Source organism: Amblyomma maculatum, chromosome 1 (genome assembly GCF_055883805.1).
Source record: "Amblyomma maculatum isolate TAMU_Amacu chromosome 1, ASM5588380v1, whole genome shotgun sequence".
Taxonomy (NCBI): Eukaryota; Metazoa; Arthropoda; class Arachnida; order Ixodida; family Ixodidae; genus Amblyomma; species Amblyomma maculatum.
In genome coordinates this window covers 406,679,048-406,702,795 of record NC_139344.1, presented here as the reverse complement: position 1 = coordinate 406,702,795, position 23,748 = coordinate 406,679,048, and the positions used below count along the sequence as shown (strand labels likewise).

Here is a 23,748-nt window from a genome sequence, read left to right as displayed (position 1 = left end):
TTTGGCACCTCATCTCTACGACTGTACTGTCGTACTAAAGAATTATCGATGGCACGCACGCGACCCTCAGTCGTAAGTTATCTTGATGAATCTGAGGGCAAAGTGATGAATATTGATTCAGCCAACAGTGCGAGACTCAATATTGGATGCCTGCGTCATGTAGTCTGGCAACTTTACTCAGGAAAACGCATGACATATTCTGGTCAATTGAAGACACTACAGAGCTTTCTCGTTTTTCAGTAGTGATGCGTGAGGGGACTTGACCGAAATAAGATGATTTTGCGGGCTTATCGACAGCGCTGAAAATCTCATACCTTCGCCGGATTGAGGGAAAGTTACTTGGTCAAGAGGCCGGACGTCGTGAAGTCGAATTTTCTGAGATGAATAATTTCAGCTTGTTTTGCCATTAATGGGAGAGCTTAAACTAAAGACAGCACATTTCGCTTAAAGGCGATGGTATATATTATTCACGAAAGAAGGTCAGCAGTATGCCATGCCTGCACGAACGGTGGCTTGCAATGACTCAGAAAGATCACAGCAAGGCACAATATACGTGTGGTGTTGTCTGTTGAGTATAAAGTCATTACCGTGCGCGCTGCAGTCAAATGAAGCTTTGAGCTGTAAAGAGAAAAGGTTCAGTCCTTCATAAAGCCAAATTTACTACCTCCTGTAATGGTGTTCTTCACAGGTCCCTTTTATCTCGTGGAAATGCGTGTTCAGCCTCTCGAGTAGGTGCATAAATGCACTTCTGAAAGCGCATTTAAGTTTTCTAGGCAAATAAAAGGTCTGCTTCTTCCAGTCTTCTCCAGCACTGCTGGGAGAGCAAAAGCGCAAGCTTCGCACATGCGTCCGGGCTTGAATATAAACGCCACGATTACATGCAATCGCAGAAAACAGATCTGCACTAAAATATTCGAAGCCTACAACATTACCAAGACCCAGGTCACATATGCGGCGGAACCACTCCTCGTAATAGGCATCGGAGATGCGTTCTTGAATACGTGCCTGCGGTGTCGCGGACATGGCGTCATCATTGAGAATGTTCCTTTTTTTTTTGCTAGCCGGACTCTCGCACTCTTTGTCTTTATATATTCACGTATTTTTTGTCAATACATTACCACCTGATATGCATTATGCCGTCTTTCTCTTTGTCTCAGTCTCTCGACTGGCCTGTTTGCTCTAAACTTCAAAAATAATGAGAACCAGCCTCTGTAATGCTGCGTACGCTTGCCAGATGTCTCAATTTTATTCCGTCTGCATCGGCATAAAGGCACAAAGAGGCATTGCCTATGCCCCTGGCAAGTTTCGTCTCATGGGACCCACGAGAGCTCAATGTGTGCTGATCGCAGGCAGCCGATCCTCAGCCATGCTTGACATGAGCACCATGCCGCCATCTACCGGCATGGTGATTCCAGTTACGAAGGAGGCATCGTCGGAAGCCAGGAAGGCGATACAGCGGGCCACCTCCTCGGGCAGCCCCACTCGGCCCATTGCGTGAGCCCCGGCGGTGAGCTTCTCCAGGAGCTGGGAGCAAAATCAAGCGGGAAAGGACTCGTAAAGGTTCATTCAGATGACGGAACTGGTCCAGGCCACGAACCACTAAGGTAGGGCAACGCGCGCTTGGCGCGGTGCGCGACACCATCTATCTAGCCGGCAAGAATAGCGGATGACTGAACTGGCTGGGAGAAACACGATATATTAACCCCGCTTCTCTGTAATATACTGGTAGTGCGCTCCATCTCATCTTTTCTATTTCCTTTAACATGGCAAGACGCACGTGCAATCAAGCGAAAGCTAAGTGCACTTTGTCAAGTTATAGCAGAGAGGCTCGGGTAATCTGCGACCGTACCTGGATTAAGTGCAGCACTGAAAACAGCTACAGTTCATACCATTAGTCTCAGACACACATAGGTTTCAGGCGATAAGCACCACGTCCGCACGTGTCTAGACGATCAAGCTAGTGAAGTAGACACTGTATAAATACAAGCTGAAGACTCAGTTACAAACGACATGTAATATAAGATTGCTCTCAAGCGTGATTAAAGGTTTTCATTTTTCAAAATCTTTACAACAAGCAAATTTTGTTATCACACAGTGCTGAAGTTACTAGAAAGATGTTTTATAACTGTTGCCAATAGTTTCAAGATATTGTGCACATTTTACAAGCATGCAGGGTCATTCCTCTTGTATCATTTTATGGTCTAATGATAGCCACCGTGTAACTCGCAGACGTTAAGGTATAATGTGTAGTATTACAGATTCAAGAAGCTCTTTTCTTCTAATATCCTTTGAGTTCCAATTGGGCCGCAGTTGGTAGCTATCGCCTCGCGAGTTGACGGCGCGAGTTGTCGCAGTACTCCCCTGATGGGGCTGGGACAGGTGGGTCACCGCCGCTTGCGGCGGTGGCTAGCCTGCCACAGAATTTTTATCTGTTGTAGGCCGTCACTGCACCCGCCACCGTTTCGGTGGTGGACGACGTCTGTATTTGCGGCGCGCGTATTTCTCTCCCTCTTGCTTTTCTTTCTTCTCTATTTTCTTTTCTATCTGCACGAGGCAGCGGAGGTGGCTCAACTACAGAGCCAGTAGCAGGCCCGTGCATTTTCTTTTCCTTTTCCCTACGGCCAGAACAACAACAACGGCGCGAGTTGGGGCCCCTGTTTTTGCGCAGCTGTGCTTGGTGGCGCGCCAAAGATGACGCTAAAGGTCAATGGTAGCTACCGCCTCGCTACGCGAAGGGCTGAAAAGTGAAAGTAGTATTGCTTTCGCAATAATATCCAGTCAAACGTTGTTTATTTCCATCTCCAGCTATTGCAGTTTGTTCTGTGGCATACTATAAATAAACCCTGCACATGTTTTTCAGGAAAGGAATTAAAATAATATGACGCGTTCATATACCAAGGGAGCAATTACTCATTAGCATTCACTGAAGTCTAGCAGATGTGCTCCCATTTTGAGTTGTGTAACAATTAGATCTTGCCCATACTATCTGCTTGCAAGCAGTTCTGGTTATAACCATTGGGTCGATTCCCAGAGGAAGACGTATATTTTTTGAATTGGCCCTTTCGCTGTGTCAACACTAAAGGCACGCGCTATCGCCTATTTTTAAACACGGAAATTAATTTCTTTGTTGGTGTGCAATGTATCAGCCTGGCAGTATGCTTAAGCACTGCATTATCAGTGGTGATGAAAAAAAAAAGCCGAAATAATTTTTAAGTGTCTGAAAATTGCTAGCATTGAAGACATTTGCCTATTATTGCATGTGCACTAGGCAATGTGCTAAATTCTGCGGTTACCTCGCCTGTTTGTTGCTAACGCCTAAACAGTACAGTGATGATGAAACAGTACAGACGTATGAACTTTATGATGACATATGGGCGATAGCGATCACGGTCTGCGCATGGTCACAGGCCTTGATCTGGCCATTATGTACCATGTGACGAGTCACGTGATGGTCAGGCAACGGGATGTCATATGGCATTCACGTGAAGATATTGGTAGTGTGGCAGACATAACAGAATCCTCCGCGAAATTCTCGATATAACAGGTATCACTGGTCAAATATTTTAGGGGAATCCCCCAAGGTGGAGTAGATTTGTAATAAGGGAGTAATTACTCATTGGCATCCACCCAAGCGGAGCCATACGGCCACAAAGAAAAGCTATACAGTAGCTAAACCAACAATTTCCTACCTCGAGTTATAAATCGATTCGCTCTCGCCCTACCATCTGATCTGCTGACCGTCCTGGTTAGCTCAGACGGCAGAGAGACTGCCCCGGAAAGGCGGTGGTACTGGGTTGGATCCCTAGATCAAGACGAATTTTCCTTTAACTACGCAGTTTCTGAGAAAGCTGTATAGCTTTCCTTTGTAGCCGTATGGCTGCACTTGGGTGGATGCCAATGCGTAATTACTCCCTTATAATAGATATCACTGTGTTATCTGTTTTCCTTATAAGGAACATGAGTCGTAGCCAGAAGCCCGCGCTAGCGGTCTTCAGCGCAAAAGTCCTCTGGCGCTCACGGAAGCGTCGCGGTGAACGATTGCCATATATTTATTTATTTTCAAACACCTTACTGGCCCCAAGTCAGGCATTGTATAAAGGGGATCAAATACAATAGTTTGCGCAGCCAGGAGTTAAAAACCAAAAGCACAATAAAGTAAAGCAAAACCTACAAAAAGGAAAAAATATATCATAATAAGCTTTCGGCTTGGGTTAGCTTGCAAGTTCGTAGCATATTACTGAATATATGTATCTGCGGAACAGCAGATAAGCAATATTGTTGTCTACAAAAGAAAGGTGCCCAATGGCTAAGGTGATAAGTTTTCATGGCAAAGTGTTCGTTTGTGTTATTCTTTAAAAATATCACAGTGCTATAACTAGGAACAATTATTGGCAGTTCGGAAGCAGCCGCGCACCATGCACCTGCGTACGCACTCATCACGGAACACGTTTCGTAGTCAGAAGTGTTTGAGAGGCATAGTATCTCGGAACCGTTAGAAAATTTCTGAGCCCCGTCCGCTTCGCATGCGTGTAGAGCTGCGAACAGGCACCGCTACAAAGGCGCCAATACGCTGCCGTCTTGGCGGAGCGACTTGCCCTCTATTCAGAGCCCTGGGTCGCAGCAAGGCAGGTATCGCACTGTTTGACCAATTGTGGCCTCCACCAATGTCTTGAAGTTACTGCAAAAGGGAATTACCCGCCAACGTCTTTGGCCTTTCCGTTCCGGAGTCGTTCTTCTTTTCACTTCCTAAATGCGGTCAGCGTCTGTTTTTCGGGATTAATGCACTCTTACTATCGCGAGTAAGATTTTCTGGCAACCAACGCACACAGATTACTTAATAGCCAGCAGTTCCAGCCCATACTTAAGGTCATACATCACTGCGTTTTTGAAAAATTTAGACACGAGTAGGAAATGACACAAAACGCAAGTGCGCCAATTACTTGGCTTAAGTTGGACTTGACTTGCGCCATATGTTCCAGAGAAAGCTTTTAGTGGTTCAAATAATACCGTTTCTAGTCCAAAATTGGCAGAAACGTATTTCAGACTTTTTTCCTGGATAGTACTCTCCCACCTTTCTTCTGCGTCTCTAGACTTCATTTTCTCTTTGTGCGTAAGACAGTGAAGGCTCAAAATAAAGCAATAATTTTCGGAGGTAATAATGCCGTCCAGAAATGTGTACAGATGCGTTACCATAGTAGCCAAAGTATTTATGTTGCACACACGCTACTGACCGCTAATAAGTGAGGAAGAGATGCGAAACCCGGTGTGGCTTAATAAAGTCTCTGCCTATGAACGAGAAGTAAATGAAGCAGTTACTCCTGCAGAATGCGAATATCCCTTGCAAAAGTGACTTTCGAGCATGAGTTGACGCCTTGTTGAGTACTAGTTGAATTGACAGAAAGTCACCATGAATCCCAAGATGTCGAGTTGAGGAATTTAGGTTGATTTTTCGTTGTGGTTTTAATGAGCGTATACTAAACAGCAAATGTACGCTCATAAATGTACGCTCATGGCACGAAAAAGTGTCTAAAAAAAGTTGGTTGGTTGGTTGGTTTGTGGGGTTTAACGTCCCAAAGCGACTCAGGCTATGAGAGACGCCGTAGTGGAGGACTCCAGAAATTTCGACCACCTGGGGTTCTTTAACGTGCACTGACATCGCACAGCACACGGGCGCCTTGCTTTTCGCCTGGTGAATCGTATTTCCCAATGCACTTGGTTGGGTTGCGCAAACCTTTATGAATAAAGAGGAAACAAGCCTTTGTGCCAGCGAAACCTCTGCAGGTCTCAGAAGGATGAAATGTTCTTTCTGGATCCTTTCTTGTGATCTCATTAAGAAACCTTTGTTTGCCGGTGTGAAGCCAGCAGGGCAATAAAATTAGTGTTGGAGATTGTTTTCCGGCTTCAGGTCTTGGTGTTGTGAAAGTCTTTTTGGACCATTTTTGTTTTTAGAATTATGAATCCTTTGGATTAGATCTAGGACAGTGCTTGTCTTGCGAACTCTCTCGACACTACTTTGTGTTAAAAAAATTTTCAGCGCGCTTGATTAGAGAAGGAAGTTTGATTCTAAGATGGTTATTGTCATTTTTATCTATCGCTTTCAATATCATCGTATTATCGGCCGGGGTTTCAGAATGATTTTGCGGTGGGTCTTGCACTCGAGTATCCTGTGTATTTTTATGACCACTGCGTGAAACAAAAAATTGGCAGCTTGTGCACTAGTTTTAGACTTCGTTGCGCCACCGTTCTGCAGTCGAGCAGGATATTTCTGGAATCATTTTATCGCACCTTTTTACCTACGTCCCGTATTTCACCATCACAGATATCACGTATTGCCGCGTACACGGGGACTAAATGCTCGCTTATACGACTTCATATCTTAAAAATTACACAAGCGGCGAAAAAAAGAAGGAAACTTGAGGGCGACAAAAGCTGTGAAACGCCTGCCTTTACAGAAGACGCTGTCGTAAGAAAATTACCTCAAAGTGCTGCTCGTCACTGGTGCCAGGCTGTTTCCCAATAGGAGTTTTGATGACTCCGGGGCTGAAAAAAAAAAAAAAAACATATTTCAGTTTTATTTCGGCACAAAATAGTTGCCTTTAAGATTTATCACAACACTAAAAGTACATACTGTAGCCAAGTTAAGATAATAACAGCTGGTTATCAGGTTATTCGTGAAGTGGAATCAAATGTAGATCATGTATGAAGTGCATGAGGCTTGGCATGCAATGGAATGGTACTACGAGGATTTATCGCTACCGCTTATTTGTAATGAAGAGGCAAAGATAAGCAGGCACAAAAGTTAAGAAGCTTGCTTGTGCTAAAACTTGTGCTGAAAGCGTGACCAGGAAGTCAAAAGTGAAACGCTTTAACCTTTCTTCCAGACAAATCATGAGAGTACAAAATTAAGAATATCAGCTCGGCAAATAGAGTGGAAGTTAATGCTCTATATCTGCGCCCCTATACATTTTAGAGGTGCTGTTGTACACAAAAAATGCCCAGAAAGCAGGCTGCCTAAACCGTAGTAGCAGCAGCAGCCAGTTCAGCGGTGCGAGGATGTAGGTGAGTGAGCTTGCACATCAAGCATCAAACTTGTTGCCACGTGCATGAGTGTCTTGCTTTAAAAAAACCTGCCGACATTGAGGCTTCTATATTCTCGCAGAAAGGACATGCACTGATTTCCGTATTAGTCCGATGCCTGCCATTTGAAAAAAGAAATAAAAAAGGAACGAACCACAGTTACTTACTTTACGCAGTTGATGCGTACACCTAGCCGTGCATTTTCTGAAAAAAAAAAGAAAGATATCAAAAGTAGTAGGTCAACCAAATGGTCAATACATCATTTGAAAAGTTGAACGAAATCAGAACAGACTATTAGATTGTGCGTGTTTGTATTTTACTACGAACAGAAGAAACTAAACAAAAAGTAGGGTCACTTCTTTCGCGTCTAAGTGTTTCGGTCAGAAAAAAAGGGCAAATTTGCATAGGTTAAGTACAAAATGTTTCAGTCGTTCTGCAGCGCACACACAGACAATGATTGATAGCAGAATTCTTCAACACATTCACTGTTCATTGCACTTCACCGAAAGTTTGGTAGAGGGACAGGAGCAGCCGCTAGGGGTATCTTTACCCGTCTAACGGCATCGAAGCAAAGTGGCCGCTGGGGCGCCGCAGCACACGTTGGAGCGGAAAAATGCTCTAAATATATTCGCAAACGTTGATAGTAACTACTGAATGATATTGTGAGGCATGCTTCGATTCACCACTTTGCAGAGTTTTAGGACCTCTTCTATGTACGTTGTGCATGTTTCACCAGGCCCTTGGGCTCTCTGGAATAAAGTCTGCTCAGCACATTTCCGTTTTGCCGTGGTATCCCCGAAACAATTTCGAATCTCCTCTTCAAAACAATCCCAGCTAATTAGGGACGCTTCATGGTTCTCAAACCATGTCAGTACTGTGGAGTCCAAAAAAACAACATTTGTCAGCATTACAGTGGCATCCCAGCGGTTGTACTTGCTCACCCGCTGGTATTTGGTGAGCCACTCGTCCACGTCTTCGCCAGCTTTGCCAGAAAAGGTCAGCGGCTCACGGTAATGCTGCCATGCGGGTGCCGCTGGACCTGGCTGCCGTACGTCGCCGTCTTGGATCATTGTGGGTGTCAAAGGGGGAAGCCCAGCGAGTCGTCGGCTCGAACGAGGTAGAGAGGAATCCGTGGTGATCGTTGCAGCACCTTCCACCACACTGTTAAGCTTTATTTACAGAGTAATTCTGCACCTTAGCCTGGTGCGCTAACCAACAGATGGGGAGCTTTCTCTTCTTCAACTTCTATCCTGGAGAGACTCTTTTTGCACTTCCTCCTCCTCTTCTGTGCGCATGCCTGACAATATTATTTTGAAAGAAGTTTGAGGAAAGGATAACCAAGGGTAATTTAGCGTGGCATGGGGCCTTAGTGTGAGAATTTCGATGCCAAAAAAAAAAGTATGACACTTTCGCCGTGAAACGCACTGCCGTCACATAAATGTATTTATTTCACGTTGGTAAAGCACCAGGTGTAGGTGTCTGTGGTATACCCAGTGTTTTTCGAGAAGGCTACCAAATTTATTTTTGATGCGCCGCATTCTTGCGGCAATTGCAATTCGCAATTGCGCATCTGACGTATTTCGTTAAAGTGCTGTATATACGATAGGGCTTTTAAATACTTCATATTCATCGGTCCAGAGGTCAGTTCCAGCGGAGGTCTGCTTCGATTTCAGAACGTAGAAAATGACTAGGGTCAAGATTTGCTTCAGATGGCCTTGGAATGGTTTCTCGAATGGCTTTTCTTCGGTTCCTCTGTTTCGAATATGTTTATTTTTTCTGTTGGGCTGCGTATTGGTTTCATTTGCTCCTATATTATTTTCATATTTCCACGGTCGTTTCAGTCGTTCTATTCCAAGCTGTGGCCAGCACAAAATTATTTTTTTTTCGTTTGACTTCATTAACCACCCTTGTATATGCGATTACTTTTCTACCAACTTTAAATTCTCAATGGATGGTTGAAGGCACTTACTGACAGCATTTAGGTCTTGTAATTTCAAGCCACTTGGCGTCTTATATGCCTTCCTAAGGATCGTATGTAGCTGGAGCATGTCATTATTGGAAACGTCCTCACGAGCATACAAGGAACTGGTATTCCTGTGGAGTCACCTGTATTGCCTGCGCCATTCTGCACAGCAACTATTTCACATAAAATTGAACACAGTAAATGCAGCCTCGAAGGTCTGTTGGTTCGCAACACTTGGCCCGCTTTTGATGTATACGCGGGCAGGCTGCGTCAAATGAACAGAGAGACCGTTGAAAATCCTCGCCATGACGTGCAGCAGGTGGTTTTGAACACCGCGTTCTCATGCTACAACCGCACCTTCAGTTAGCTATTGGTCCACGCAAACAATGTCACCTGCGTCGAAGCGCTATTCACAGAAACCCACTTGCGGGAAGAGAAATGTAAGCCAGCAAAATGTTTTCCAGCGGTGAAGCACTTTCTCACATTTCGTGCCATTAAAAATGCCAAACAAGGAGTAAAATTGCAATGAAGAATTTGGTGACTGCCGCTCATCCATTTTTCAAGAGTTTGTGGATCTTGACGCTTTCAGACGGTAACGTTCAGGGATCCGTACTTGGCACCGTTTTTCGAAGAATCTAGCGGTCCAACATCAGCGAGCTGTATCTGTACTATTGACGGGGGTAACCTACAGAATGAATTTCTCATCTATAGATACGCTCTTTCTTTTTCGCCTTTCGGGCTATTCTTTGTTTGTACTCAGCTCTTTGCCCAATGGATGACGCATTCAAAGCTGGACACTCCGAGCTTGTCAGAAGTTTTAAGCGAGGTAAGGAAAGTTTTTTACTGGCCAATCACTTGCCACTATACTTAGCGTTACATGACCAGCCGCGCGCACTGTCACTTGTTCAAACTTCAAGTTCGCCACCAAGCCAATTGTCTGCGACATCTCTAAGTAAACCATATCGGAAAGTGGGTTTTCATCTCTTCGCCTCGTTTATCCGGTCGATCAAAGTTCAAAGGACCGATAAATCATCGCTTGCGCTGACCACCTTGCGAGTTGCTGTGAAACTGCCTCCACATGGCGACGCTGGTGATGTCTCTAGCTTTGTTTGTCATGCTTTTCTCGTCTGTCGCAGGCATCCTCAGACTGATAGCACCAATCGTGTGCGGTAGTTTACGTATGAAGTTGTGGAAGAGCTTTTCGCCTTTCCTGTCGCCATTTCCGTCACCCGCCGCCGTGCCAACCGCAGACAAACGTCCTTGCTGAACGTCCAAACTGGACGCTTATCGATATGTTTGCCATATAGGGAGCTTGCATGAAGCGATGCATGCTGGGTAATTCGCCATGATGTTGTCGTTGGCAGCAGACGACGCAGTACGTCATTGCCACACTAGCCTCATGTGCATGGGTGTGTAGTGCACGCAGACGATGCTGGCGCGATCGGACAGGCCGACTGTGGTTTCTTAACAATTCAAAAATATGTCTTCACGAGTGCGAGAAGGCAAAGCATCCCTGTATGCCGATTACATCAAGCTCCTTATATGCCGATTACATCATAACAGCTCGATCAATGAGGTTCTTTATTTACGCGCAATGCAACAAGGCATGAAAGAACGGGTTGTATCCAGTTTTCCTGTCCTTAGACCTGTCCTACTCGAAGGTGTCTGCCCCAACCCTATTTTACATTACTCCCTTCCTACCGAGCCTACGAGAGCTAAAACTATCTGCCTCGCTAGGAAAGCCCTTAGGCTATAAACTCAGGTTCTCTGGTATTGCGGAACCTTTCGAAGCAGCCTCAATACTAAAGGCGAAGGATTTCTGCTGGCGACTTAGTTTGCTTGGCTATTAAAACAAAAAGTTTGGTTGTTCCAGGAGTCCCAATATGTAGGCTCCTTCATACAGCTTTCCGTTCAACAGTGACATCGTGTCAAACCGCAACCTCGTAACCCTGTGAAGGCACAAGCCGTGCATCTCTCTCGACTCTTTCACTCTCGGGGCCTGAATCGGCCACAGTACTTGATCCGCAAAGTTTACATGGGTCATCACTTCACTCGAGCAAGAAATATGCTTTTGGTCGCGAGAAGATGTATTTGAGCGGCATCACAGTACCCCCCCCCCCCCCCCCTCCCTTTTTTTGACGCCATTGGCTAAGATCACTGTGGAGGAGATGCGAAATGAAAAAATGAAAAGTGATGGAAGAGTAGGTAAAATTGAAAATTTTAAATATTACTAAATAGGGCAGGATGTGGGCAGCGGAGATTGATAGCTCTGACAGCTTTTACTCTGGATCCCCTAGATCAGGCACGACATGATAGCCGAATAAAGATAATTATTAATACTATTATGAATATTAAAACGAGGCTATAGTAAAGCAACATGGTGGAGAGCACCAGGGTGGAGTAGTTATGTTGTGAGCCTTGATGGTGGGAGCTGAAGTAGCTGCTTGAAGTGTGACTGGCCACTGCTGAGAGGCATATTGAGGGCAATTTACCCGCGATGCAGAGTACATGAGAAACCCGTCCAATACGAAAGAATGTGTGTTACCCAATGCTGCACATCGTGTGAGGTGATCCAGGGCAGCCTTGGTCAGGCTGTAAGGTGTCGCGCCGTAGATCTGGTTAAAAATAAACAGCGAACAAACATTCTAGAAGATATCTAAACGAACAACATGATGTGATTGAATATTAAAAAAATAGAATAGTGTCTAAGCAAGGTCTCTTGAGGTTATCATTTCTTCTAAATCGGATGCCTACTTTACCCAGACATGTAATGCTAAATGCATGTGATAGATTATTAAGGTTAAATCAGAAAGCATTTGTTGAGTTGATTATCTTCCTAATTATTTTAATGCATTATACATTTCTTGAACTGATTACCTCAGCGGACCAGCAGTGTTGCAGTCAGACATCATTAAGGAGAGCAATTGGCGTTGCATTATCTAAATTTAGAAAAACAGCGACGACTCGAAACAATCGACATGTTTTGGAGTTATACTACCACTAGCTGGCATTATTTTTACACGTTATGCGCAAGCAACGTGGACGCAGCATGGCACATCTCAAATTGCCACACTGGTACTTAGCACATCTTGTTGAGCGGTAGCACCCCATTAGGGATCACCTTACCCGTCTATCCATCGAAAGAAACAAAATTAGTGCTCTAGTGGGCATTTACTTTCAATATCGTTGCACCGCGTAAAAAAAAAAAAAAAAACGAAAAAGAAAAATTCCCCGGTTGTACAAACTTCTTTCTCGATGAAATATAGCGCATGAATGAAAGATGCGTTTTTGCCTACACGTATCTGGGTTCGAATCCGCAAATACTTGCAGACGCGGGGAACCTACCACGCCAGATGTGAATTACATATCTATTGTGGCACGCATAGCAGTAGAAAATTAGGTCTGCGTGACAGACACGCTTACTACAGGTTCTTAGGGTGACAGCGGTGAGACCCGTATATATAATTTGTGAAGGAATACTTTATAAATATGTCGTAAAAAATATGGAAATTAAACGGAAAGCTCCAGTTGTGCTAGAACGTTCAGATTTTGGTCTCTTTCCTTCTGAGCTAGAAGAGCATACATGCTGTAAAATACACTGCTTCAGTGTAGTTTGTACACGAGCGCTCAACACTTGAGACATGCTTTCTGGCAAGGAATTGTTTATGTCATATTTTCTAAGCATGCGACATGTGACAAATTCAATTTTTATTCTTTTTGTTATTGGTGAATATTTAGCCTGTTTACTTATCTTATCCTCCGTAACAGTCCAGGACGCCAACATTACTGAAACAAAACCAAGTGCCAGAAGCTTGTTTTTAATTTTCCGGGCATAGTGCGCCCAATGAAAAAAGGCGCACACTAAGCGTTGTGCAGTGGCGGCTCCGTGTTTCTCCACGCCAGCAGCTTGCGCTGCAGACCTTTGTCGAATCCAGACATGACGCAGGTCTGCTAAATGAGCAACGCCGATCGTACCTCTAGGCAAAGAATGGTAGGAGCGAGAAGCGCAGCTCTAACGTATCATAACATGGCCTTTAGTATATTTAGACCAAAGAAGCTGAAGCCAATTTCCTTAAGAGATTTTTAAGAATGGAATAAGGTACCTATTACAATGTCGCCTGAGCACAGCAGGTTGCCTATAAGACATATTGCGAAGTGAACTCACCACAGTCATTGAAGCTACGCTGGACACATTCACGACGTTGCCTGCCAAAAAAAAAACAACGAATTTATTGACGCGGATGAAATTCCTTCCACATTACATTTCTCTTGTAACGCGTAAATTTGGTGCTGCTATTATTGATACTATGAGTACTCCATTTTACGCCACCGTAGCCACAACAGCGCAGTCGTATATAGTAAATGTATGTGGCAATGGGCCTTAGCTTTGCTCATGGCGTCAGTTTCGGTGGCTGCCGTCGCACAGCGCTGCTCCTAGAACGCTGTAGTTCACAGAGATCAAATATATTACGTATCTTTCTTCCACAATGAAGCTGCGTCAGCTCAGTGAGCAGTGGTTCATGATGGTGATGCGCGATACAAGATCACACTGCCACCAATTGCTTATTTTGATTTCTAGAATGAAGCGAAAAACATTCCACAGTGTCAGAATAGGTAAGAAGTTTGCGGGGCAACCAAGGCAGCTAATCTACAGTGGCGCCACGCTTTATTTTCAAAAGGAAGCCATCACAGACGCTGCTCACGAGCAAAATTCAGTGTTGTTATTTCTGGCTATCAATGGAGGAGTGCTGTGTCGGGACACATTGCTCAAGCTGGGACACAAAACCCAGTGAAAGAATGTCTGAGCATGACAAGTGATGCTGCGCGAGTGAAGAAGATAAGGGAGACTCAGCTTAAGAGTTGCCAGTCACTTCAATAATTATTAGCCCTTGAATCGCCCCTTAATTTGCTTCATTCTCTATACGTGTGTACCTCAAGTAACAAGTGAAAGTACCCCTCAATTTCTTATAACTAAATAAAAAAAAACCCAACAGCGCTTAATTATGTCCAAGAGGGGCCTCAAGTGGTGGCGGCGTTCTGCGGCAGAGCGCTTTATCGGGCTCTAGCGATTGCGCCGAGGAACACAAAAGCCCGCCGGTTTCTGCAAACCCAGTATTCACAGTGGCAGCCGATTTCACACCAAATTTGTTAGATATAGAATTAAAGCAAGCTGTTCACATGTGATGACGACTCTTGCCGATAGAGAAGGAGGACCTCATGTCAATCAGATTTTTCGTCAGTTGCTTTCTTTTTACTGTGTGCAAGTACTCCCTGGTGAAACGCATCACAAGAAAGCAATAAGACGCCACCACCTCTCGGAGATAGCGCGAAACACCATAAGGACCCACCTCACTTGATGAAACTATTAAATCCGATAAGGCGTTTAACAGCATGTATTGGATATAAGAATGAAGAAAGGGATGTCGTTGTCTGCGCAGAAACCTGAAGCACAGCACTATCTGCCTTACATATAAATGACAAAGGCCAAGGCCCCCGTCATCTACTCATCGAAAGAGGTTCTTTCGGGACATTCACTCCCAGCCGGACCCCCCAGATGAAGGTTGCAAAAATGTGATGGAATTTTTGGAAATTCCTCCGCGTACAATACAAGCATTGTAAAATATACTAGTAATGCTGTGTGTTTTAGCTTCACTTTCTGCCAGCGGAGCAGCGAAGTCAATGAATACATTAACGACTTAGTGTTTTGCAAACACTCGGGAAGCGTCACCCGACATACCGCTATCTGTACATATTTTGAAGGTCAGCAATGTGTTTCATTTATTCTCTAGCGTATTTTGTCCTCGCTAACAAAACGCTACGTTCATCCTTGCACTTTTGGACTGAAGGCAGCAGATCTTAAGTCGCAGGTATGGGTATCCATCGCAAGATCGGACAAGCTGCAGCGACTGTTGTACGCGCAAAAGCGACGCGATGCGCGTATGTACTTGCTAGCGCACACTTCGATGACTTCGTTATTTCGATGTATTTGTTAAACAACGCGTACTCCACATATACAGAAAAATTGTCACGTATAATATGCATGATTTTATGCTTATTTAGCGCGCTGGCAAGCGCCGGCATATTCATTCTGGTCGACCTTCATCGATAGGCCCGGTTTCAGTTGAGAAGCCGAAGTACTCTGACAGGTATCAGTTCCAAACATGACGATTACATTCAGTTAAACTGGACAGGGTCAGGGTCAGTCCGAATATGAGCTCCATAGAGGATCGATCCATCCTGTTTCAGAACCATATCGGACTGATATTCCTGTTTGAGATGCAAAGCAGAAATAGTCTATCCGGTACTAGATCTATACCAGACCGGTACATCCTGCTCGTGATTAATATTGGAAATTGCCTATCCGGTATAAACCTGTTTAAACTATACATAAGGACTGGCAACACCGGTATGAGATTTATACGGGATAATATAGGACAGGTGAAAACCAGTTTGTTGCGACACGGAGTTTTTCTCTAGAGAAGGAGCAGTATCTGGCAAGGCCACTTCACGATCAAATTATCAGACACGTAAAGCGCGGCTCCACCTAGCGTTGTGAAGATTTCGCTTCCCGCCGAATATTTCAATTAACCCGTAGCCGAGTTTCGCTAGTTTTGGTTTCTTTTGCAATCTCAATCATAAGGAGCACCTTTAGTTTGGCGCAGATGGGGCAGAGCGTTTTGCATAAGGCAGATCGGGCCACGAAGGTTTGTGTTCCACACGTGGCTGTAGTCTTCCAAAGAGGCGCTGTCCGTAGTTCCACTGCCAATAACAGCGGCGTTATTCACCTAGACAGAGAAGCACTTGCATCAAACGACAACAGTAATGGCAGTGCAATTTTAAAGGCGCGGAAAGGAGCGTATACTGATTTACTCCGGTTCACACGACAGAGAAATATAACAAGAATATTCTAACAAACGCTAAGAATCCGGAATGGCGATGGAATTTTTAACCCCTGGAATTTTAATCTCATGTGTGGCTTCACAGTAAAATTTCCCATCTCGCTTGGGAGGACTGCAAATGCCTTGACTTACTGATTAATGATTGGGCGCGGGGCTAGATTGAAGCCTGTCGCACCCAACAGACAGACGTGTTTTTATCTATAAGCTAAGGGTTCGTGTCAAACTTCTAAAAGCTTTTGCCGGCATGAACGGCGAATTAAAATGTAGGCATTGCTTTGTAGTAAGTCCATCGCTCCAACCTGTTTATTTGAAAAGGAGGCTTACTAGAATGAAAAAAGATTTCCCTGTTTCTTAGCACATATGTGGGCGTCTGTGAGCGGCACTACCTTGTTGACAACCGTGCATTCATTCTCGCTAACCACATATGTTTAAGAAGCACCAAAATATTAGTAAATTGATGTTCTAGTACTTCCACATAGAGCAGGGCTATGGGGTGCAGGCTAGTGGTACAGGCTGCACAAGAATGCAGGGATGGACGAATACTGGAATAAGAGAATACGATTCTAATAACAATGACCGAACATTCCAGCCGCTGCTATAAGGTGCGTACATCGACCAATTTGGCCTTTTCGGACATTGCTTTGAGCGTGAGTTCCATTTCGGGACGACGTCATGCCGCTGCAACATCTATGCATATTTCGCTTTCTCGCATCCATGTGCTGCTTAAGCGCTTTAAGTAGGCAAACCATTCTCGTTTTCAGAATGCTCACCGCAGGAGTTTCACTGCAAAGTCCGCGTGGTGAATGATACTCAAAACGCGATAGTGGCTTTTACTAATAGGCACAACTACTACAGTGGCGCACTGCGAAATGGGACGCCGCGGCACTCAGGATCCAGGTCGACAGTCCAGATAGTGTGCGAAAAGCAAAGCACCTGACGAAATTGCGAAATCTCATAGCTATCGCTTAGCTTTCATCTAAGTTGCATAGACATCCATATTCCAAGTGGTCATAAAATTAAATTCTGTGAAGCAAACGGTTCTCGTCCGTTCTTTACAGAAATTCGATAATTCAAAGTGTCGGATAATTCGAACACCTTTCCTGGTCTCTTGAAAACACTGAGTATGTCTGCTCTACAGAACAAAGTTCTACATCGATTGGCTATTCAGGTTTTCTTCCTTAATTGGATTTAATATTCTATTCTGAAGCGAATTTAAGATTTCGCACGACCGACAGAAAAGCCTTTCTGTGTGGCGCGTTCCAGCTACACGTGACTTTTGATTTCTGTAGTTGTGTCGTCAAGTACCATTTGCATCTTGTAAATGATTTGTGATACAGTTACAATTTTGTGCTAAAATAATGTTCGGCGTTTTAGGATTCTAAAAATGCGCTGCTGCATACGATTAAGAGCGAACAACTAACAGCGGCGAGAACTCCCTTTTCAAGAAAGAGCTGCCTTTGAACTCTAAACACAGCCACACTCTAAGCTGCGGCCACGAATCCTGAAATTAGATGCTTCGTGATTAGGAATGTTAAGAAATCGTAGTTATACTATTAAACTGGCATCGGTACTCCTAAAGAGTTCTCGTTCTCCACGCAAAATATGTCTATGCACTTACGAGGATATCGATTCTTCCAAAGTGCTCCGCAGTTTTGTGCACCACATTTGCGCAGTCAGCTACGACGGACACGTCGCCAGGAACAACAAGAACCTGTGAAAAAAACGAGGAGAGAGAAAACCTCGAATATTCACTTGCACCGTGAAAGGTTTCGCGGTATATCTTTGCATACTCTGCGTTTAGGTCTCGTCGGCTATTCCTTTAACTTGAAGATCACAGGCAACTGACCATGATCAAACTTGTCACGTAGGGGTGACAAGGTCGACGACACAAATGAAGGGTCGATGATTGCACTGAAGAAACTCTTTATTGGGCTGACTTGCGCCCACAAAAGAACTAAGCAACTCGGCGGCGGCGATAGCAACAAACCTGCTCGGCGGTCGTCGGACAAAGAATTCCCGTCACACTCGTCAACGCTCAATTTAAAGGCTGCACAGAACAATCTAGATAACGTCGCAAACAGCTACCAGCACGGGCTGGAACATTGTGGAAAGACACCGGAGTGGCCGGAACCTTCGAGAGAGATCTCGGTGCATCTTGCGCTACAACAAAACTGATAAAGGTGTGACTCGCGACATCGCGCATTAACAAACAAAGATTACGGAACTGATACGCGGTCCAGAATCAGAGTGATAAGCCTGTATGCCGGCGGCTGTTAAAGAACAACAAATACTGTTTTGAAGGTTTCGCGGCATTACTCCCCCCTTAAAAAAACATCGCCTCGATGTTCCAAAACAAAGAAACTTAAACATAAACACTGCAAAGTTTAAACACCACAGATTCTTTAACGCGCGTAATATGGCTTCAGTCGTACAACATGTACTACAATTTCTGGGCGTGCGCGTCGCCGTTGTGATGCTGACGTTCCGTCGGGAATGACTTCATAGTCCAGTGGTCCGACGCGGCGAAGGATTTTGTATGGCCCAAAGTATCGACGCAACAACTTTTCACTTAATCCGCGACGGCGAGTTGGTGTCCAAACCTACACTTGGTCTCCTGGATTGTACTCTGCGTGGCGTCGTCGTAAATTGTATCGTCGGCTGTCGGTGCGCTGTTGGTCTTTAATACGCAGCCGTGCGAGTCGTCGGGCTTCCTCTGCACGCTGCAGGTAGGCGGCGACGTCAAGGTTGTCTTCGCTGGTTACGTGCGGCAGCATTGCGTCGAACGTCGTCGTGGGCTCTCTGCCGTACACAAGCTTAAACGGGGTCGCTCTGGTCGTCTCCTGGACTGCCGTGTTATACGCGAAGATCACGTACGGCAAGATGGCGTCCCAGGTCTTGTGTTCAGCGTCGACGTACATAGCGATCGTTTCGTTCAGGCGCTCCGTAAGGCCATTGGTCTGGGGATGGTACGCAGTTGTTCATCGATGGCTTGTGTGACTGTATTCCAGGATGGCTTGCGTCAACTCTGCCGTAAACGCCGTTCCCCTGTCCGTGATGAGCACTTCTGGGGCGCCGTGTCGCAAGAGAATTTGTTCGCCAAAAAATTTGGCGACTTCTGCCGCGGTATCACTTGGTAGTGCTCTTTCTTCGGCGTAACGGGTAAGGTAGTCAGTGGCCACGATGATCCACTTGTTACCCATAGACGAAGATGGAAAGGGGCCGAGGAGATCCATCCCAATTTGTTGAAAGGGCAGGATTGGGGGCGGAATCTGGTTTAGTAGTCCTGCTGGTCTGATCGGCGGCGTCTTGCGTCGTTGGCACTCGCGACACGTCTTCACGTAGTGGGAAATTTCGGCAGGCAGTCGCGGCCAGTAATACTTCTCCTGGATTCGACGCAACGTGCGCGCAAATCCGAGGTGGCCTACTGTGGGCTCATCGTGCAACGCCTGCGGAATTTCTTGCCGAAGGGTTTTAGGCACTACGAGAAGCTGCGCGGTTTTGTTGGGTGCGAAGTTCTTCACGAGGAGGCCATTGCTTAACGTGAAGGATGATAAATGTCGCCTGAACACACCAGGAGGGGAAGCGGTCTTTCCTTCCAAGTAACCGGCTAGCGCTTTCAGCTCAGGGTCTGATCGCTGTTGTTCTGCGAAACTGCTGGCGCTTACCGGTCCCAAAAAGGCGTCGTCATCATCGTCCTTCGGGGGAGCATCGACGGGAGCGCGGGATAAGCAGTCTGCGTCGGAATGCTTCCGGCCCGACTTAAAGATTACAGTCAAGTCAAATTCTTGAAGTCGTAGGCTCCATCTGGCAAGGCGGCTGGAAGGATCTTTCAAATTAGCCAGCCAGCAGAGCGCGTGATGGTCGCTTACCACCTTGAATGGTCGGCCGTATAGGTATGGACGAAACTTAGAAGTGGCCCAGATGATTGAAAGGCACTCCTTCTCGGTCGTCGAGTAATTGACTTCGGCTTTTGTGAGGGACCTGCTAGCGTAGGCGATTACTTTCTCCTGTCCGGCACTCCTCTGGACGAGAACGGTTTCTAGGCCCACACTGCTCGCGTCGATAGGAATTTCGGTCTCGGCGTTTTCATCAAAGTGGCCAAGTACAGGAGGGCATTGCAGGCGGCGCTTAAGTTCGTCGAAGGCTTCTCCTTGTGGCGCTTCCCATTTATAAGGTACGTCAGCCTTTGTAAGCTGCGTCAACGGTTCGGCGATCCGCGAAACGTTTCTGACAAATCGTCGATAATAAGCGCACAGTCCAAGGAATCGGCGCACAGCTTTCTTGTCGGCAGGCGGTTGGAATTGTGCGATTGCAGCTGTTTTCTCCGGGTCTTGGCGAATACCGTCCTTGCTAACGATGTGACCTAGGAACCGGAGTTCTTCGTAGGCGAAGTGACACATCTCTGTTTTTAGCGTTAGTCCCGATGACTTGATGGCTTCCAGCACTGTCTGTAGTCGTCTTAGGTGGTCTTCAAAGTTTGACGAGAAGACAACAACGTTGTCCAAATATACCAAACAAATTTGCCACTTCAAGCCTGCCAGGACTTTGTCCATTACTCGTTGAAACGTAGCTGGTGCGGAGCAGAGGCCAAATGGCATCACCTTGAACTCATAAAGGCCGTCCGGTGTGATGAATGCGGTCTTCTCGCGATCTCTTTCGTCGACCTCAATTTGCCAATATCCGCTCTTCAGGTTCATCGATGAGAAGTACTTTGCATTGCAGAGCCGGTCGAAAGTGTCGTCGATGCGGGGAAGCGGGTAGACATCCTTCTTCGTTATGCTATTCAAGCGGCGGTAATCAACGCAGAAGCGAAGTGTGCTTTCTTTGTTCTTTACCAAAACGACTGGTGCCGCCCAGGGGCTGTTCGATGGCTGGATTACGTCATCACGCAGCATTTTCTCAACTTTATCGCGAATGGCCTGCCATTCTCGCGGCGATACACGATAAGGGCTTTGGCGCAGAGGTCGGTCGTGTTCGTCCGTTATAATGCGGTGCTTGGCCGGTGCCTTCGATGATGACGAGAAGCACTCCCTGTAGCTTCGAAGAAGGCTGCGAATCTGGTTTTTCCTGCTGTGGATCAATACTGGGTTGATGTCAAATGTGGGCTGACGGAATTGGTCCGGTGCGTCTTCCACTGGTTGGTCGTGGAGGGCGAATACGTCTCTGAGGTCCGCTAATTCGTCGAGAAAAGCGATGGTCGTGCCCTTGTTGAGATGCCGGTATTCTTCAGTGAAGTTTGTTACCAGCACCTGAGCTTGTCCTCTCCGGAATTTTGCGATGCCTCTTGCGATGCCGATACCTCGTTCTAAGAGCAATTGGATATTTCCTTCGACGATGCCTTCAGCGGTTTCGATGTCTGTGCTTCCTACGCTGACGGCGACGCTTGATCGGGGCGGCACGGTCAATTCTCCGTCGAGGACGTTTAGAGCGACGTGTTGCGTTGAAGTCGTCGTCGCAGGTATGGATTTGTCTGCAGAGAGCTTGATGAGCTTGGATCGGAGGTCTATGATAGCCCTATTTTCATTTAGGAAGTCCATGCCTAAAATCACGTCGCGGGAACACGGCTGCAAGGCCACAAAGCTGGGGGGGGGGGATAAGTACGCCCATTTGCGGTTATTCTTGCAGTGCATCGTCCCGATGGAGTAATCAGGTTGCCACCTGCGGTGCGAATCAGCGGCCCATCCCAAGCGGTGGTAACTTTTCTGAGCTGAGAGGCTAACGGTCCACTAATGACTGAATAGTCAGCTCCGGTGTCTACTAGGGCAGTGACTCTGCGACCGTCGATATCAACTTCAAGGTCACTTGTTCGCGTCCTCGCATTGCACGTGGGCCTTAGTGTCCGATCTCGGCTGCGTCTTTTCTTCAGGTCATGGCCGGGGCATACCCTTGTTACTTCGCTGGGCGGCGGGTCTGCTTGCACTCTGGTCGTGTTGTCGTCGATGTCGTCGTGTGGAGCGGCGATGAAATGGTTGCGTCGTCGTTAGTGGTCGTCGGCGGCGGAGGATCTTCGTCTTTTCGCCGTTGAGCAACCTCACTTCCAAAGGTTGCTGCCCTTAGTTTCCCCTACGGGGGCTAGGAGACTGTCCTTGCACGTAACCGCGGCCCGGCGACGCAAATCGGGCATTGTACGGTGATGGGGAGCGTGACAGACGCCTTGGCGACGAGTGCTCTCCGCTGCGCAGGAAGTCGTTGATTTCCTGTGGTCGCTCGCCAGGACGGGGTCGTGGGGCGTCGACAGCGAAACCACGGAGGCCGATCCGCCTGTACGGGCAGTGACGGAGGATGTGTCCTGCCTCACCACAATGGAAGCAGAGCGGTCAATTGTTTGCTGTCCTCCAGGCGTCGCACTTTCTGGGGCTTGGGGGTCGTTTGTGGGCTTGGCGGGCGGGGACCAAGGGGCGGCTTTCGGAACCAGGATGGTAGTGACGAGGGCTTGGGAGGTCGCGTCGGCTTGGGAGGTCGCGTCGGGGTGCAGGACGACATAATGCAGCTGCATAGTCCATCGCTGCTGATTCATGTTCTGGAGCCGTCGGAGTCGTCGCTTTAGAAACGCGCAGCGCCTGCTGAACTTCTTCACGGACGACGTCCGCGAGCGTCGCCACCTGGGGTTGTTGCGATGATGGTAGCATTCGGCGGAGCTCCTCTCGCACGATCTCCCGGATGAGGTCCCGAAGGTTCTCTCCGCTTGCAGATGCGTTGGGGTAGTGGGTTGAGCAGTCCGGCTGAAGTGGTCGCTCGTGGTGGCGCATCCGGGTGGCCAACGTCTTCTTAATAGTAGACGCCTCCGTTTCAAATTCCGCCACGGTTTTTGGCGGATTTCGGACAAGACTTGCAAAAAGCGATTCTTTGACGCCTTGCATTAAAAATATGACTCTCTCACCTTCGGCCATGTTAGGGTCGGCGCGGCGAAAGAGGCGCTTCATCTCAACGTATGCCAGGACAGGCTCGTCAGTTAGTTGAAGTCTTGACTGGTGGGCCTGGGCTCTTTCCTTTCGGACGATGCTTGTAAAGGCAGTCAAAAACGTTTCTTTGAAAATCTCCCAATCCTTCATAGCTGCCTCATGATTTTCAAACCAAACTCGGGCATGTCCTTGAAGCAAAGTAGACCTGCCTGAGTTTCACAGCGTCGTTCCAGCCGTTGAATTCTGCCACACGGTCGAAAAGGTCCATCGAGTCTCCAGCATCTTCATCCGGTCGTCCGTGGAAGCAGGGGGACTCACGGGGTTGGACGAAAACAACCGGTGCTGTAGTAGGCTGGGCCATTGTCAGCGTCGATGCCTTCCGAGATCGAATGGGGTCAGGCAGCAGACCGTGTTTGGGTTGTAGGCCTTGAAGTCGGCGGCTGGCTCGGTGACCTGTAGGCTGGTCTTCCAGGGCGACAGGAACACGGCTTGGGTCTTCGCTTGAAGGATCAAAGGCAGCACCTCCACCAGATGTCACGTAGGGGTGACAAGGTCGACGACACAAATGAAGGGTCGATGATTGCACTGAAGGAACTCTTTATTGGGCTCACTTGCGCCCGCAAAAGAACTAAGCAACTCGGCGGCGGCGATAGCAACAAACGTGCTCGGCGTTCGTCGGACAAAGAATGCCCGTCACACTCGTCAACGCTCAATTTAAAGGCGGCACAGAACAATCTAGATAACGTCGCAAACAACTACCAGCACGGGCTGGAACATTGTGGAAAGACACCCGAGTGGCCGGAACCTTCGAGACAGATCTCGGTGCATCTTGCGCTACAACAAAACTGATAAAGGTGTGACTCGCGACATCGAGCGTTAACAAAGATTATGGAACTGATACGCGGTC

The 23,748-nt window shown here is 46.8% G+C and overlaps 1 protein-coding gene across 1 annotated transcript in view; it reads right to left on the bottom strand.

Moving 5' to 3' along the window:
- Positions 1 to 1,188: 1,188 nt before the first annotated feature.
- LOC146208819 (uncharacterized) overlaps positions 1,189 to 23,748 on the bottom strand; it is a 42,216-nt gene continuing 19,656 nt past the window's right edge. The window contains exons 3-9 of the mRNA XM_084579377.1: positions 17,558 to 17,650; positions 15,687 to 15,825; positions 13,206 to 13,246; positions 11,586 to 11,655; positions 7,245 to 7,281; positions 6,477 to 6,540; positions 1,189 to 1,524 (exon numbers count right to left, since the gene is read on the bottom strand). Coding sequence (XP_084435503.1) covers positions 1,330 to 1,524; positions 6,477 to 6,540; positions 7,245 to 7,281; positions 11,586 to 11,655; positions 13,206 to 13,246; positions 15,687 to 15,825; positions 17,558 to 17,650 — 639 coding nt within the window. The 3' untranslated portion in view covers positions 1,189 to 1,329. The remainder of the gene's footprint in view (positions 1,525 to 6,476; positions 6,541 to 7,244; positions 7,282 to 11,585; positions 11,656 to 13,205; positions 13,247 to 15,686; positions 15,826 to 17,557; positions 17,651 to 23,748) is intronic.